Source organism: Apodemus sylvaticus, chromosome 1 (assembly GCF_947179515.1).
Source record: "Apodemus sylvaticus chromosome 1, mApoSyl1.1, whole genome shotgun sequence".
NCBI lineage: Eukaryota > Metazoa > Chordata > Mammalia > Rodentia > Muridae > Apodemus > Apodemus sylvaticus.
This window is the reverse complement of record NC_067472.1, coordinates 52438140-52454352: the sequence shown is the minus strand read 5'-3', so window position 1 is coordinate 52454352 and position 16213 is coordinate 52438140. Positions and strand designations below refer to the sequence as shown.

Below are 16213 nucleotides of genomic sequence, written 5' to 3'. Positions count from 1 at the left end.
CAGCTTCTTGTGTCTGTCTGCCAGAAACCCTGATTTGGGAAGGTCACGGGAGAGGGAGCATGGTGGGGGACACGGGCTGCCAGGAAGCCTCCCCTGCAGTGGAAGTGAAGGGAAAGCCGAAACGCATCTGTCACAAGCCTCCATGCTCCCTCCCGAAGGCCTTGGCCTTGTTCCCAGTGCCTGTCTCCTGTGCCGGGCTTGCTCCCTGGCCTGGCTTCTCTTAAAGCCTGGTCGGTAGTGAGGAGCTAGATTAGCCTGGCTGATGGTTGCTGTGAGTGGATCGCTAAGGGTGGGAGATGATAGACACTGATTCCTCACTGGCTTGACCTGGGAGATTTTCTTGACTGGCAGCTAGTCTGTTGAAGTCGAGCTGTTCCCAGGGCAGACAGCTAGTACACAGTAAATAAAACCTTAGATGATAAAACAGGAGGGGATGACTGGGCTCCTGTGGCTGCTCGACATTTGGAAGTCACCCGGGACTGGAGGAGAGGAGGAGGTAGCTAGAAGGAAAGAAGGTTCTGAGGTTGAGATAAGTGAGGTGTGGGCAGGAGGAGGTACATGCGGCTGTGCCCAGGGTGTCCCTAGTGCCCTCGTAGGGCAATGGAACGTTGGCATTGGGAACCTGCTTCAAGTATGGTGAGATGAGGGAGGAAGGGGCGGGGCGGGGTGGGGTGAAGAGTTCACAGAGAAGCTCTTGGGAAGGAAGACCTGAGAAGTGAGTTCTACCCCAGAGGGTTGTGGGGAAGTTAGGGAGCCCTGACAATAACAGAAGGGCTGGGTGTGCTCTGTCAGGTAGTCCCATGGGGAGGAGATTTACCTTGTCTGCTGGGATGGAAAATCTGTATAGTAGAGAAGTCATCTGCTGAGATTATTACCATGCAGTGTATAAAGTAAAGTGTATCCAGTAAACTTCCAGGGGCTGGGCAGACTGCTCAGTGCGTAAGGCGATTTCCAGGCACACATAAGCTGACTTCAGTCCCCAGCACCTGATGTAAACAGCCAGGCATGGTGGGCCGTTCAGCCAGGGCTAGGGAGGCAGGCACAGAAGGATACACACAGGCGTGCTAGCCTAAATGTGGGCTCTACACTAAAGCCATAGCTATGTCAAAAGAACTTCCTGAGACTGACACCCAGAGTAATCCTCTGCCCTCTACACGCATGTGTACATATGTATACACCCCTGTGAATACACAGACTTACAAAAAATGGGCCAGGAGATGACTGACTGATAGCTTTCACTGTGACGGAGCTTGTTCTGTTGGGAAGCAGCAGTGAGCATGCCAGGGTCAGTGGGCTCCTGGGCTGTGGAGCTCAGTGGTTTGACCTTGAACGCTGGAGCTGTAAGGCAGGAGTGCTGAAGTGCTTTCTCACAGGTTCCTGAAGCTGTGGCTTCTTGTGGGATTGCTCTAGTTTAACATGCCCTTGAGCAGTCTTACTTCATTTCTTTTTTCTTCCCTTTTGAGGCAGGGTTTCTCTGTGTAGCCCTGGCTGTCCTAAACTCACTTTGCCTCTTGACTGCTGGGATTAAAGGCATGTGCCATCACTGCCCAGTGAAAGTGTGGCTTTTTAAAAAAAATGTCTTCAGTAATGGGGTAAACATAAAGTAAGTTTCAACAACTAAGATGTTCAATAAACAGCTCTCTGCAGTGGGGAGTGGGGTGCCAACAGAGGGAGGGCTGAGGACATGGCCTCGACATCCTGGCCTCAAGCTGGTTCCCAAAGCTGGCCAGTGCGAATCCATTGAGGAGTTTCTCTTAGATGTTAATGTGCATTTTTATGGTCCACCTAAAAAGATAGCGAAAGACAAGACTTGGGAACCCTTTCTGGGCACAGCACTGTGGGCATCCTGAAATTGTTGAAAATGGGTGGTGTGTACACAGATAGGGCATACACCAGATATGTAAACAAATAGCCACCCGTCCTTATCAGCAATTTGTATAGAACCTTACAGGACAGGGAGATCACATGCAGTTAGGGCAGAATTATGTACAGTTGGCCTGGAAGTACAGGAACAAATGTCTGGAAGTCAGAGACACCGGAAGGGTCCAATGTCTCTCCGCCCACCCCTTGTATAACAGAACATTCCCAGTCAACGGGCCTAGTTTTGTATGTGTGTGCGTGTGTGGGGGGGGTGTTTCTTGCTAGTGGTTGCAGCTACTCTGATGGAAGACAACACTATAAAGCAAGCTTTCATTTGTGGGCCACACCAGTTAGGGTCTAGGAGCATCACGGGGCCTGGTGCCCAAAGAGAATGTGTTTGCTCTGAAGTGGATCAGTGCTTACTACACCCTATGAACATCTGAGCTTCCAGATGTTCAAGACCATGTCCCTTTGCAGTTGAACTGACAGTCTACACTGTTCTTCAACTTGGAGCACCAACCAAGGACACCTAGGTGCAAGGAGAGCTCCCAACTAACCTAGCATCTTGGCTGGGCTCCTGCAAAGCATGCCTCTAGCCAGCAGGCGGTGCTAGCTCCCTACTGCAGGTGAGTGTCTGAGAAGCCGCTTGGCCTAAGACTTGGCCTTGATTTGGGATTTTAAAGCCTAGTTTCAGAGACCATGCTGAGACAGCAGTGGACAGCTAGTGATCTCCTCCCAGGGTCTTGGAGTGTAGGGTCATGGATGATTAGTATGGACTCTGGCACCAAGCATCAGTTTGACGTCTAACTCTACCTTTTTACAATGAGTCTTGTGTCTGTACGAGTTTGTGGTGCCTACCCTGGTAGGGCTAAGTGAGCTATTGCAGGGAATGAGCACAGGGTGGCCCTCAGTAACTAGTGACTGTTCCCTGCTTTGGGATGGCTGTAACAGTTACAGAGGCGCCCAGTGCTTGATGCCCATATTCTCCATCTTTAAGCCTGACGTTAAAGCTCATCAATCCAGCTGGGTATAATGGTGCAAACTTTTAATCCAAGCACTCAGAGGTAGGTAAATCTGAGTTCAGGGCTAGCCTGGTCTACAGAGTGAGTTCCAGGGCAACTAGGACTACACAGAGGAACCCTATTTTGAAAAAACAAGCCAGGCAGTGGTGGAGCACGCCTTTATTCCCAGCACTTAGGAAGCAAAGGCAGGAGGATTTCTGAGTTTGAGGCCAGCCTGGTCTATGGAGTGAGTTTCAGGATAGCCAGGGCTATACAGAGAAACCCTGTCTTGAAACAAACACCAACAAAAAAACCCCAAACAAACAAAAAGCAAGCTTCACAAAACCAAAAAGCTCATCAGTCCAGCCAGGGAGCAAGATGAAGCAGAATCCCACCAGGACTGACAGGACCGACACTGGAGGGAGCCCCCTGTCCTACCCCCATACTAAGACTTTAGATGGCACACATTGGGAAGAGAGATTAGAGGTCTCATTATTAAGGCAGAATTCTTTCTAGTTCACCAGCACCAGGACAGACAGACAGGATGTCCCCCTTGCCCTAACTGTGGATTGAGCCTCTGCAGGCTCCTTTCCTCAGAGGCCTACATCTAGACTTCTGCCTTTGGCAGGCTCCCTGTTCTCATCCAGGCGGAATGTCAACATTGTCAGGATTCTGAAGAAGCCCCTGCCCCCACCCCCAGAGTTCCCAAATTAGAAACTGTTTTTACTTCCCAGAGGTTTTGTTTTTATTTTCAGCCCATCTGTGTGACTTTTTCTGCCCGCCCCCGGGCCCCACATTAGTTCAACAGTGACTTAGTGCATATAAAAATAAAATTTGGCATCTTTGTTATTTACTTTAAAGACTGGTCTGGTATTGCCCATTATTGGAACAGAAAAGGCCTTTTGCATTAAATGTTCCCACAGGAATGCCTGGATAGAAGCCACAGAGATTAAGTTGTAGCAGTGAACTCTGCAATATTCCTTTTTATATCACTTTTTATCTTATATATGTGTGGTATGTGCCCTTTCGCCATAGCACGTGTGGAAGTCAGAACACTGCTTGTGGGCTTTGGTTTTCTTCCACCATGTGGGTCCCAGAGACCAAACTCAGGTCAGCTGTCTTGGCAGTAAATTCCTTTACCTGATGAGCCACTGAGCTGACAGGGTCAGCCCTCACCCACAGGAACCACACGGAAATAATTTGTTCTCAGCGCCTTGTTGGGGAGAGTGGAGAGGCAGGGGACCCTTGGGTCTCCTGTAGCTGTGGCCTAAAGGCAGGAAATCTGATGGACTGCAAGCAGCCCTGCGTCTCCCTCAGGATTGGTGACCTTCCCGCCTTCCTCCCCATCAGCTCTGATTTACCTTGTCCTAGGCCCGGGCTAGAAGGTGGAAATGAAGAAAGGGAGCGGTTTTCTTCTGAGCTCAATTCATGAGAGATTTTGGTATCTAGGAATATGCCGTCTGCCATCTAGAGTGCAGGAAAGCTAGTTTTGCAGAGAGCTTTGCTGTTGGTGTTTTCTCTGTGTTTTTGTCCACAGAACCTGTATACCATGTCAATCATTACAAAGTCCCTATCAAAAATCATGTGTAACTTGAAAGTAAGAAGCCATTGGTAAAATAACAGCCCCAAAGGGCAAGTTGGATATGTTTATGGTTTTACAGGGAAGGTTTTTGCTATATTCAAAGATGAAAGTGTGAGAGGGAAATGCATGAAGGAAACCCCATGGCCACTTGCTGGGAATTAGGAAGAACCCCTTTTGGGTCCTGAATGCTCTATGGACAAGGAAAACAAACGGAGATGGGACACAGCAGGTTATAAGAGGCAAGCAGCTATGAAGATGCAAAGCTTCTAACAACAGAATTGCTTTAAGACAGTAGTGGCCGCCTCTGGTTCTCAGATGGGCAGAGATCTAGAACCATCTGGAGAGGCAGAGAAGGCAGGTCTCAGCCCACAGTCAGAAGGGATGTGGCTGCTGTCTGACCCAGGAGTTCTATCTAAGAATTTCCTCTGAGAAAGCAATGCACAGAGGTCCACACTTACATAACTGCATTCACACTTGGTACCTGAAGTGATAGGCTTGGCTTCCTCTAACAGATCAGATGTGTCCTAGTTCAACAGAAAGCTGTACGACACAGATGCTTAAGATGATAGGGATTGGGGCACTGGGGCTGGGAACATAGCTCGCTCTGCTGAGACGGTGCTTTCTCCATCTGCACCCAGTACTGAGTGAAATCAGGTCCCTGGCTGTCAGCCCAGCAGGAGGCTCAGAAGTTCAAAGCCATAGGGTTGGCCTCGGTTATATCAGATCCATGTCCAAAAACCAAAAACAAAACCAAAAACAAGAAAAGTATAAGGATAAATATTTAGAATATGGTTAGGGATGATGCTGGCTTAATAAAATGGTGATTGTGAGTTCTCCAAATATATACATTATACATAACATAGACTGTGTGCATACACACACACACACACACACACATACACACACAAAGGCAAAGTATGTGAAAGAACAAGGGTTTATATGGGAGGGGTTGGAGGAGGAAAGGGAAGAAGGAAATGTGATTAACTTGAAAAATATAAGAGGAATCATCAGCAAGATCGCTCAGTGGGTAAGGTGTTGGATCTGCAAGCTGACAACCTGGATTTGATCCCCAGAATCCATATAAAGATAGGAGAGAACTGACAACAGTCACTCTCTGGCCTCCGTGTATATGCCACGCCATGCTCATAACTTATCCCCCAGGCATACATACACAGTGACAAATAGGAAAGCAAACAGAAGAATGGCACAAGGCGTTTACCGTTTTGTTTTTAACCTGGAAGTGATTGCAGGTGGCCCCTGCCGGGTGGATGTCCAGCCTAGTTCCAACTCAGGAGGAGCTGATGGAATCAGCCAGCTTTCTAACCCAGCCATGCTGATTCTCCTGCCATGAATACATCCTACCCTTGCCTGTGCCTGTGTGGCCATGTCACTAGCCACACCTGGGAGGCAGCCCCAAGAAGGGACATTTGCTTTATGGCCAGTATCTGGATCTCCTGCCCTGGTTGGGTCTCCTGCCTTGGTGGTGTGCTGCTTCTTTTAGGAAAAAAAAATGGAGTTTTCCCAGTCCTGTGTCTTGGTTGTGGACTTGACCTTATACCCAAACAAAACTAAAAACAAAACAAAACAAAACCTAGGCAAACAATAGCTTGGAGTATGAAGAAGAGAAATTCCGATCAGTGGCTAGCAACCAGAAAGTGCTGACTGGTCTCACACGTGATTCTGGGTATCTTTATCAACTGGGTTGAGTTGGTATTCCTAGGGATTAAACCCTAGGCTCATTTAACAAGATAAAACAGACCCGGGGAGGAGTTCAGCTGCTGCCTCTGAGGCCCAGGGAGAAGCAAGGATGTCGAGTCAGGCATTGGAGTCCACATCTAACCGTGACCTGGACAGATGGAGTAGGGTGGGGAAGGGGCTTTGTGTCAAAAGAGGGTTGCTGGCTTGTCACCCTTGTGGCAGCTAAGCGCATGTCCTGCCAGAGGCCCAGAGATGTCTCTGGCTTTTCAGGATCCTTCCTGTACCCCTTGCTGAACCTGCCTCCCTCCCAGCCTACATCAGTCAGCATGATATTCTTGAACGTAGCCTGGTCCTGCCCTATGGGATGGTGGCCATTCCCAAGGGGCAGGGCAAGATCAAGGCCTACCCTGTGCTGCCAGCGGGTTGTGCACCGGCTGACTTTAGAAGGCTGGGAGTCAGCTGTACATCCTGTATCTTTTGGATGCAGTGGGACTGAGTAACTCCTCAGGTTCAGGTTTGACGAGTCAGTTCGTGGGACTTCTGGCTCCCTCTTGTCAGGAAGGCAGCTTCGCAGGTGCTCTGAGGACACCCACATCTAGATGAGCTCCCGCCAGGTCATCAGCGCCCAACTGCTGCTCTTTGCCGACTGCCTGGTTCTAACCATTTCCTAGCTCTGCTTTTGCTGTTATTCCTGAAAGACCACCTTCCCTTGCTTAGTGGCATTCTCCCCAGACCCTGCGCACTGAGTTGCTTTGAGGACAGTGTTAGATGTCATTGTGTGGATTAGTGGGGCTCAGCTCACACACACACACCAAAAAAAAAAAAAAAAAAAAAAAAAAAAGGTTGCTCTGCAAGCCTTACAACCTGAGTTCCATCCCTTATGCCTAAAGGTGGAAGGAAAGAACTGACCCCAAAGTATGTCTCCCGACTCCCACGCATGCACACCTCTCCCCTAGGAATAAAACATTTTGCCAGTTGTTCCACAGAGACTGAGTCTTTTGAGACAGGGTCTATGAGCCTTGGCTGTACAGGAACTCAGAAATAGACCAAGCTGGCCTCAAATGCAGACCTGCCTGCTTCTGCCCCCTGCAGGTGCTGGGATTGAAGGCATGGACCATTGTGCTCAGCCTTCTCTAGTCCATTGATTCAGTCAGGAATGTAGTAAACCTGAGCCGTGGGAAGCTGCACAGAAGTAGCCTACTGGCATTAAGTGTCCAGCTTTAGTCAGTCGCTGTGAGCAGGAGTTACACTACAAATTAATGGCAAAGGCCATGAGGTGACTTCATCACATCAAGACACTTGCTATACACACCAGATGACCTGAGTTCAATCCCCAGAACCTGTGTCAAGTGGGAGAACTGACTCCACAAAGTTGTCCTCTGGCCTCCACATGTACAATTAAAAAAACAAAACAAGTTAAAAGATTAAAATAGTGGTTAAAAATGTACTATAGGGGCTGGAAAGATGGCCCAGCAGTTGAGAACACTGACTCCTCTTCCAGAGGTCCTGAGTTCAGTTCCTAGCAACCACATGGTGGCTCACAACCATGTGTAATGGGATCTGATGCCCTCTTCTGGTGTGTCTGAAGACAACTACACTGTACTCATATAAATAATAAATATTTGAAAAAAAAAAGTAGTACAGGAAGTATGTAAGCCAGTTATCAGTCCTTGGCTATATAATCAAGTATTCTGTCCTGAGGGTGCGCCTGTGTATCCATGCTCTCCTAGTACACACTTGGTGCAAGTGTGTACATACCTGTGACACTGCATCTGTTACAGTGGCTGTGGCATTGTGAGTGACAGGACCATCCAACCTCTGTTGTAATTTTACAGAGACACTGCCATAAAGGTGGAAGTTGGACTGAAATGTTCTGGGTAATGTGACTGTGTAGTATAGGGTCAAGATTCTGAAAGGACACTACTGACGCTAAACAAGTCTCTTATGTGGCTTACCCCTGGATTCCCAGCACTCTGAGGCAGAAGAATCACTGAGTTCAAAACCAGTCTTGGCTATAGAGTGAGAAGACCTTGTTTCCGCCTCAAATACCCACACCCTTGGAAAAGACATACATCAGGTTTAGTAAATAACTTCCCCACATCAGGTTTAGTAAATAACTTCCCCACATCGATTTTCAGTAGTTTTCAAACAATGGTTTATTGAGCCCATTTAATGTCTGATGCTTTCCCAGAGCTTCTGGGCCCAGGCCCAGATCAGACCCACAAAGATACCAGCCACCAGGGCTAGGGTAATGGCCAATAGCAGGAGGAGCACTCTTGAACTGGAGTTCCTGCTGGAACCTGTCAGAGAAGGGGAGCGGGAGGGTCCCTTGTAGCTGTCTGTAGATAAGGAGCCGGGCTAGTTTTACTTAGTTCCTCATTTAGAGGAGTTACACCACACCTCTGCCTTCCACAAGGCCAGAGCTTCCCTGTTTCATCAGCATTTATACAGCGAGGGCTAGGACCGTTTGGGACACTCCCAAACCCTGGTACCTGAAGGCTCAAGTTTAGTAGCATCCTCAAAGCCCACCGCTCCTGGAGAGCTCACAATGTCCAGGGCCTGAATAGTGCTGTTGTGGTGACCAGAAGATCGTCGACGCCCTGCCCGGGAGAAAAGCTGTCTGGCCTCCAAACCCTAGTGGCCTGAGAGCCGGCTACAGGTGTAATGATAATGATGTCTCCAAAGACAAATACCCCAGACTCACTTGCTATCCCAGAGTCACATGTAGTAGAGCATGTCTCGGACCCCACAGGGTGGCAGACAGAGGCACTGCAGAAGAAATAGACCTGGTAGAAAGAAACACAGTCAAGGGGTGGCCCAGGTTTGTGTGGCTATACTGGCAACACAGATACAGGGCTGAAAGATTCCGGTGCAGGGCTGTTAGTGCAGGGAGAGATGTGGGTGAGCAGAGCCTATGACCACAGCTGCCCGACACTGGTGGGGATGGAAACTGTGGTGTTCTCAGTTTGGAGTTCAGACCTTCTGCTTCCTGAGCAGGAACTGTGGCATTCAAGAGAGCTATGGTTCTCTGTCTGTCCTGTCCTCTGCCTTCTGCCCCCGGGAGCAGAACCATTGGAAGGCAGCTAACAGAGAAGACGTGAGGTTTGGCCACAGTGCCAGACAACAGATGTCTGCTGTCCTCTCTTCGCCCCTGCAGATAATACCTGGAGGTAGCAAAGAGGACAAGGCACCACTGCTTTCAGAAACAGCTCAAGGGAGGAGACCAGAGGCAGCATCAGTAGACCTCTTGGCTTGGGAGGGAGCACACAGGTGGGAGTGATGCCACCCTTGGTGTTGCTTCCCAGCAGGATCAGTCACACCTGATGAGTAAAGGGCAGGGATTTAAACAGAGATCTGTGAACATTGGGCGATTGATGTTAGAACATGTTGTACTATCAGTCACCGGCTAGACCATACCAGTGTGTTTCCTATGGTGCCGTGTGTATGCCATATAGAAAAGCTAAAGAGGTTTAAAGACCCTAAGTACATCCATTTTTGTCTTCTGGAGAAGCTGCTATGCTAAAAACCAAAGCAGAATAATAAGGAACACATTATCATTTCTAGAATCAGACGTGAGACCACACAGAAATACCACAGCTGGTGCTGAGATTTAGGTTGATCGTAGCCACACTCAGTGTTTTTTCCTTCTGACTTTTAGTTGTTTTGTATCTGTATGCATGTACAGGGGATGTGCACACCACAGCGCAGCACATGTGTGAGGCTCAGAGACAAATCGTGGGAGCCTGTTCTCTCTGTCCACAATGCAGCTCTATCTAGAAATTGAACTTGGGTCAGCAGGCTTGGCAGCAATTACCTTTACCTTCTGAGCCATCTTGTCAGCTACCTCTCCCTTCTCTCCTAAATTGTGTATGGGTCATGTTCTGAAGACCTTGCCTCCTCCCTGGAGCTGTTGTCCCCAACACTTGATAACAGCCAATCCACAAGCTGGGATCTTAGTGTTAGCCTGTGGGGTGCAGGGAGGATGTGGTGACCCGCTAATGGCCACTCAAGCAGGTGGCATGGGACATGAGAGAAAGAGAGAAAAAAAAAGGTCTTCCTAACCTGTCCCTTAAGGGCATTCTGGGAGCTGGAGTCGAGGAGAGTGAAGGTGGCGATGGTGAAGCGCTGATAATGGGACCAGAGGGGCAGCGCCTCCCTGTCTGCGGCTACCACTTGTGTTCTGTAGTTGTCACCCTTGAAAGGACACCTAGATTGAAGAGTTCAGAAACCTCTGTAAGGAGGTGTGGCAGGCAGGAAATACCCCCCAACCCTACCCTGGGGCACAGTTTAGTCATCTGGTATCACTTACCCATCTGACAGAATGGGCCATTGGGGCTGCTCAAAGGGGCTGGCAGTGGGCGTGGCCCAGCACTGGTGTAGCACCAGGGCCAGACTGGGATCAGTTCTCTGCAGGAGTCGGACCTCTACATAGACTGGTTCCTGGAGCAGTTTGACAAGCGGATAGTCACTCCCCTGGTAGTAGGAGCTGAAAGTCTTATCTGCAGAGAGAGTGACAGACTGTGGATCAAGGCATTACAGGGAGGAAGGGAGCATAGCAGGTGGGGTGGGGGTGGGGGTTGTACCCGTGGCAATCCTCAGCTCCATCCTCAGGGGTCCAGACTGGGACACAGGGGCAGGTGGTTGGTGGGAGAAGATAGAAGCCTGGATGGGCAGGAGATCGCTAGCGTTGAAGATACAACGAACATGAAGTCTAAAAGACCAAGCACAAGAGGTTGAGGGAAGTTGTAAGTCTAAGCCATCACCAACATCCCAACAATGGATGCCACAGACAGCTTTCTCCACAGGGTGCAGAGGGCCGGGGGATGTTGTTGTTCACCCTTTTCTGCTCTTCTGCCCACTTAGTCTGCCCAGGACAGCTCGTATTGGCTACACCAGGGCCTTCTCTAGGTGCCAGGTATCACAGTATCAAAACAACGGGACTCTCTCCTGGCACTTGAGGTCTCTGAAGTGTGGTGGGAAGACCTGGATTGTGGAGCCATGAGCAAGCCTTTAATGCCTAAGCCTTGTATTAACCTCTTTGCCCCACTGAGAAGCTCTAGTGAGCATTATGGAGGTCACAGGACTGGGTCTTGGGGCCTTGCTTGTCCTTGCAACTAGCCTGCCAGTGTCTCCTTAGTAGCTTGAGTGCCATGTGGTCACTGATCCATGCCTCCAGGGTCCCATGCCCAATGCCCACTGATGATAGTACTCACACCAGCCATGAAGGCCTCACACTGTTGTCTTGTGCTCGTTTAGTCTAATCCGACAGACTCCAGCTGTCCTCCTGTACTTCTGATTTCCCCCTTCCCTAAAGTCTTTGATGCCATGCTGAAACAGACTGCCTCAAGCACTTAAGTCTGAAAGCTTGAAGCACGCTACAAGGATTGTGTCCCGACTTCTAAGTCATAAGTACTTTGCTGGTCTCACACCCTACACCCAGGCTGGAACCCAGCCACTACTCACCGGAAGACACTGTCCCGGGTGATGGAACCCTGCGGTCCCTGTTGGACGTCAATGCCAGACACCAGCTGATTCTCATAAATGAGCTGCTCACCGACCACCTGAGGAGCAGGTGGTGACTGAGGCTCCCTAGGGGTGGGGCTCACTCCCAGCATGCATCTCGCCCCTACCTGGACCGTGATGATGCCCCAGCGGATAAAGGGGTAGCTGGCTGGTGATACCCCTCAGGAGGTGGGACTCATTTCCAGCCTAAGTTCCACTCCTACCTGGATGGCCGTTCCACAGAGGGTGAGAGGGACATGGAAGACCACAAAAGCACTTGTCCTCTGGGTAGGGGGACATCCGTTGGGCGCATAGGCCAGGTGGACATTGTCCAGCAGGACCCCGTGTGTCAGGGCTGTTTCTTGCGACATGACCAACGTAAAGTAGCCACTTTTGAAACACTGGAGAGTGACTAGGACAAAGGCAGATAGATCCAAGAGGCAGATCAGGACTTTGGGATTCAATCTCTCCAGCTCAGGGACAGGGGATGGGCTGGGGGGGGAGGGGAGTGACAATATTTAGCCACTAGTCAGGAGTCAAGGGATCTGGGCATTGTTCTTCCCACCATTGGCCTAAGCAAATGTCCTAGGAGCTGACAGAAAAGAGGGTTGATGAATGCTACAGCGCAAGGTCAGGGTCTGTAAGAAAGGGGCCTAACAGTCCCCTGGGGCAGGTGCTCTTCTTATCTGAGGGTTGTTGCATCTACTCGGGAGCTGGGTTCTCTCAGACTGCATACAAGGCACTTCAGCTAGATGGAAGGGAGACTTCCCCTGCTAAGCCAGGACCTACAGAAGCATGCTTGGGATGGGAGGTTGTACCTGTGTTGCCATAGTAACAGGGCACTTCCTTGGTATTGTCATAGCAGCAGCCAGCCTGCTGACAGGCTTCCTTAGAACTACCTTTTACCATGCAGGGGATGTGCCCAGAGGCTACCTGGCACCGCTCCTGGGGCAGATGGGTACCTAGGGTTGGTGACAGAGCAGTGAGGAAATGACTGCTCAGAGGCCAAAGGTCCCAAGACACAGACGTGTGTACACAGAAGGCTCACATACCTACAGAATCCAGCTCAGTCAATTCCCAGGGCTCCAGCATGCCCCACTGGGGATGAGGCACGGTGGGTCCAGCAGGTCCAGGCCCTGGGGATGGTGGGGCAGGAGTTGGATGGGTGAAGCTGTGCTCTGAGTACAACGTGGTGAGATCAGGGTGGCCAGAGCCAGCCAAGGTGTGCCCAGTGATGGGGTGAAGGGCAAACATATGAGGTGTAAAAGGCTCAGGTGTGGTGGGTGGAGCCAGGTAGGGGTCCGGAGTCACAATGTGGTCTGGTTTGGGACAGATCAGAGTGACATCTTGTGCTGTATCCACACGGCCATTGGGTAGTACGGCTTGAATGAACACCCTCAGGTGGAACCGCCCATCCTGCAGGTGAGAGAGAGGGTCACAGAGAGCAGCTGAGTGTGGCCACCTGATGCTTCAGGTGTGCATGAGGGCTGGGCTGGAGGCCAGAGCATGGCGCCTGGCTGTTGACGACACCCCCTGGAGTGGCTGCCACCCAGGATGGCTGCTATTAATAGAAACTGAGCAGCCCTGGTAGAGCTGGAGCTGATTTGTGGCATCTCAGGATCTAATTGTTCACCTACCCACTCCCCACCCCTCCTAGGCTCCATGCTCCTCTGGCCATGAGGGGCTGTCAGGACAAGCTCCCTCTGTCCTCCTTGTACGTGTGACTCTCCTTACCTTCTCCAGAACATGGCAGCCTTTGTAATCAGCTGAGAATACCGCAGGCTCCTGGTCCTCACTGGTCACCCAGTGGTAGCAGATAGAGCAGTTATTCACTTCAAACCGGTTCCCAAATTCATCTGGGTAGGAGGAGGAGATTGGGGAGGGAGCCTCAGATGCTGGAGGGCAAGGGGCTGCTAGGAACCGCTGAAAAGCTCTAGAGGCAGGCTTGTTCTAAGACCTAGTTTTGCTGTGTGGCCTAAGACAAGTGTCTTTCCCTTTCTGGCTTTGGTTTTCACCTCTGCCATTGGCGCTTTGTAGCTGGGACAAAGGAGTGTTCACAGGGTGTCAGGCACAGACTGAACACCTTACAGTCTTAGTTAGCCTTGTTCCTTGGCTGGAGGCATCTGGGAGTCCCAAAAGCCAGAACTTTCTCAGGCACACACATTAGGGGTGGAGTGAGGGTAGAGTGAAAGAATGGGTGAGCTTATTGTCATCTTAACTGGCTCTTTCCCTCATTTGGAGACACCTGCTAAATGCTCACTTGTTACCTCAGAACCACAAGCACCAACCCCACCTCACCCCACCCCCACCCGCATCCCAGGTCTGCCCTCACCCTTCCTTTTCCGTGCACAGGGCAAATGTGTGTGGGGGAGGGGGTCATCTTTCCCACCTTGCAGATGCTGCTCTGAAGGTGAGGTTCGAATCCTCACACAGAACCTCCCACACCCATTCTCTGCATTATGTCACACCCCCGAGGGTGTTTTGTGGGCCTGAAGCTTGCAGCTGGAAGTTCAGAGCCCAGCATTTTTGAGTGAGAGCCTGTCTTTCCTACAGGTAATCATTGTGCACAGGGCCACAGGAGAGTCCTGTCTCTGTGTGGTGATGGGCAAGAGGCTGGCTCTCTTGCAGTCCTCTGAATGGCTGGCATATACTCTCCCAGCTCCTGTTCCCCAGAGGAGGTCTAGCTCCCTCCTTGCAGCAGCTGGGCTTGGGACAAGGCATGGGAAATTGGGAAGGGCACCGGGCACCTGCCAGCACTCACCCAACACCTTGAATTGGATAGTCTGGTTTGGCTTGTGGAACACCAGCAGCTGCATGCCCCGAACCCCACAGTCATAGCTGTATTCAAAGCCAGGCTTGAGATGGAGGCGCTGACCCAATCTCAGGGGAGCTACCACCAGCAGAAGCAGGACCACAAAACAACCCCAGGCCATGATGGAGGCTCCTGTCGGTCACCACAGACACCCAGAACAGCCCCTGTGAGTTCCCCATCAGCCTGCCTGGGGCCAGGCCTTTATATAGATCAGGCAGGAAGTGGTAGCCTCTGGGGGCAAAGGGGATCCACCTGGGAGGGCAGCTGCATGGCCTACAAGGGACTATGGAGAAACTCCCTCCCCTGAAGCAGGGGAAGGCATGGCCCATCCTGGGTCTATCAAGGATCTTCAGAAAGCTGCCCTTGACCCCTTACCAGTTTTCTGTGGCAGCTGGGACTACCCAGGGATTTCTAGCAAAGAGGCTGCAGGCAGGTTATAGAGTAGCAGTCATATTCCTGTATGCTTCAGTCCACTGAGTGGGTGCTTCCCGAGTGTCAGAGTGTGTAGAGTGGTGGGTGGTGAGCAGTCAGAGACTGGCAGTAGCGTCTCTCAGTGTTCTCGAAGTTAATCCTTGGCTGTCACATCCTCTGCTTGAAAATGCAAAATCCCAGATGCACATATGTCTGAAAAAATCTGAGCAGAAATATAACAGCAAAAGTGGAAGTCTGTTCTTGTTCTTGTGATGAGTCACATGCCACACACACGATATGGCACAAATCAAAATCCAGTTGCTGGGTCCACGTGGTGGTACATGCCTGTAATCCCAGCACTTGGGAGGTTGAGGCATGAGGATCATGAGTTTGAAGGCAGCCTGGACTACAGAGGGAGACCCAGTCTCAAAATCAAAAATAAACAAGACCGCCACTATCAGGAATACCTCCAGGCTATGTGCATAAAGTGTGTATGGGACATAAGTGAAATTTCTATTTAGTCTAGGGTGCCATCCCCAGGAGAATGCAAACATTCCAAAGGAGAGAAAATAGAAAGAGAAAGAGAGAGAGAGAGAGAGAGAGAGAGAGAGAGAGAGAAAGAGGCAGGCAGACAGAAAGACAGAGAGAGGCTCAGTTGGTGAAAGTGCTGCTATGCAAGTATGATGATCTGAGTTCAAATCCCCAGCACCCATGTAAAAGGCGAGGTGTTTGTAACCCTATCACTCTTGGGATCAAAGATAAAAGGATTATTGGGACTTTCTGGCTGCTAGCCTCGCTCCAGATTCACTGAGAGATCCCTTCCCAGGGGAATAAGGCGCAGTAAAGAACAGGTGTGCTGGTTTTTTTTTTTTTTTTTTTTCAACTTGACATAAGTTAGAGTCATCTGGAAGAAGAAACTTTCCTCAATTGGAAAGATGCCCTCATCAGATTGACCTGTTGGGGAATTTTCTTGATTGGTGATTGACACTGGACGGCCCAGGCCATTGTGGGTGGTGCTACCCCTGGGCAGGTGGTCCTGGTTTATACAAATAAGTAAGTTGAGCGAGCCACAAAGAGCAAGCTAGTAAGCAGCGTTCCTCCATGGTTTCCTCCTGTCCCGACTTCCCCCAGTGATGCACTGTTTGTTAGCTGTAAGTATAAAATGAAACATGCTGTTTATCACAGTATTGGAAGACAAACTAAGACCTCTACTCATGGAGTGCTCACAGAACACACATGCACACATGACATAAAACACCTTTAGTCCCGAGCATTTTTGATAAGCAGTGCTTAAGCATAATAAATGAAATATTATAAAATAAAAATAGATAATGGCTCAGTGGTTAA

General features: G+C 50.2%; 1 protein-coding gene across 1 annotated transcript; it reads right to left on the bottom strand.

The window, feature by feature from the left end:
* Positions 1 to 8310: 8310 nt before the first annotated feature.
* Zp1 (zona pellucida glycoprotein 1) lies at positions 8311 to 14618 on the bottom strand. The gene is made up of 12 exons (XM_052173050.1): positions 14405 to 14618; positions 13378 to 13499; positions 12696 to 13059; positions 12462 to 12605; positions 11868 to 12055; positions 11605 to 11702; positions 10725 to 10852; positions 10451 to 10640; positions 10204 to 10348; positions 8846 to 8927; positions 8634 to 8741; positions 8311 to 8441 (listed from the first exon to the last, which is right to left on the bottom strand). The coding sequence occupies exons 1-12, from the start codon at positions 14574 to 14576 to the stop codon at positions 8311 to 8313; spliced, it is 1872 nt and encodes a 623-aa protein (XP_052029010.1). The 5' UTR covers positions 14577 to 14618.
* Between the last annotated feature and the right edge of the window lie 1595 nt (positions 14619 to 16213).

Coding starts and splice junctions, on each gene's coding strand:
- Zp1 (XM_052173050.1), bottom strand. CDS start 14,576: ATGGCCTGGGGTTGTTTTGTGGTCCTGCTTCTGCTGGTGGTAGCTCCC. Junction 13,060..13,377: donor GCTGCCATGTTCTGGAGAAG/GTAAGGAGAGTC, acceptor TCTCACCTGCAG/GATGGGCGGTTCCACCTGAG. Junction 11,703..11,867: donor TCTGTGGAACGGCCATCCAG/GTAGGAGTGGAA, acceptor CCTGCTCCTCAG/GTGGTCGGTGAGCAGCTCAT.